We start from the raw sequence: 1,149 nt of genomic DNA on the forward strand, positions 1-1,149 counted from the left end.
GGGCCTCTATCACCCTCCCCTTTACCCTTTTTCTTCGGAACAGAGCTCCCAGCTTGGCTGTCCAGCCCAACCCCACTCGGCCTCAGCAGACCCTGGTACTCACACCCCCTAACTGGCCACCACAGCCCAAGGGGTGCTTACCCACAACTGTACCCTCAAAAGTAAAGCCCTCCGGGTACTCAAGGCCCAGGCCAGGCAGAGACAGGAGTGCAGACAGGAGTGGAGACTGAGGTGGCCACTCTTTATTGGGGGAGGGGAAGGGAGCTGTGGAGAGGGAGCAGCAGAAGCAGGCCTCGCTGCAAAGGGGGCTCCTGCAGTTGCCCAGACCCCAGGCATGTGGTCAGGGGGCGCTGAGGGGGCCGCCCTCTGTAGCTAGTGTGCCTCAAGCTGCAACACAGACCTGACGTTTCCCAACAGCACTGGCTTCAGAAGGTGGGACATGCTCGGCCTGTGACGGCCAAGGGGCGGGACCGTCAGGGAGGGCGCCGGGGCGCAGGCCGGCCGCCCCGCCACTCTGACGCCGAGTGGCAGCCACACTTGACGGACAGGACAAGTGGACTTGGGGGCTAAATGCCAGGGACGGCGAGGGGGGCACTGAGGAGACAGGCGGCTGGGGCGGTTGGGGGACGGGCAGGGGCAGTGTGCGGAGAATGGAAGCCCGGGAGAGGCCGGGAGGGCCGAGACCCTCCCCTGGAGCTCGAGACACGCTTAGGAGGAGAAACTCGCCCGCTGCGGCACAGGCTCCCGTGTGTAGAGAAACCCTCGCCTGGCTTTTTTAGAGGACAGAAAACATGTGATCTGAATCCACAACGCCGTCTGCTCGGCCTGGTGGCTTCCTTTATGAGGAGGGGCTGGGAGCCCCGCGGAGTGGGGACACTGGGCTCCTGGGGCGCAGACTCCTCCTGCCACACCTGCGGGGGAGGGGCTCTCAGACGCGGCCGCAGCGGCCCGCCGCCCCGGCTCACCGGCACTCACCCGCTCAGGTGGCGTTCCGCTGGCGGACGCTCTTGTCTTTGTCGTTCATGTGGTGCCCGCTGCTCTTCCTGGGGACACGCGGGTGGGGGGACTCAGGGACTCACCCGGGCGCGGGGGAAACAGCCGCCGCCCTCCCCGCCGGCCCAGGGCCGAGCCGGTGCCCACCCCCGACTC

The 1,149-nt window shown here is 66.8% G+C and overlaps 1 protein-coding gene across 2 annotated transcripts in view; it reads right to left on the reverse strand.

The window, feature by feature from the left end:
• Positions 1-220: 220 nt before the first annotated feature.
• The window catches only part of BSG (basigin (Ok blood group)), a 6,649-nt gene continuing 5,720 nt past the window's right edge, over positions 221-1,149 (reverse strand). For both annotated transcript variants that reach the window (XM_004689406.2, XM_012729519.1), the window contains 2 exons: positions 976-1,043; positions 221-911 (listed from right to left, as the gene is read on the reverse strand). In XM_004689406.2, coding sequence (XP_004689463.1) covers positions 980-1,043 — 64 coding nt within the window. In that variant the 3' untranslated portion in view covers positions 221-911; positions 976-979. The remainder of the gene's footprint in view (positions 912-975; positions 1,044-1,149) is intronic.

Source organism: Condylura cristata, unplaced genomic scaffold, assembly GCF_000260355.1.
Source record: "Condylura cristata isolate star-nosed mole 26May11 unplaced genomic scaffold, ConCri1.0 scaffold00025, whole genome shotgun sequence".
Lineage (NCBI taxonomy): Eukaryota > Metazoa > Chordata > Mammalia > Eulipotyphla > Talpidae > Condylura > Condylura cristata.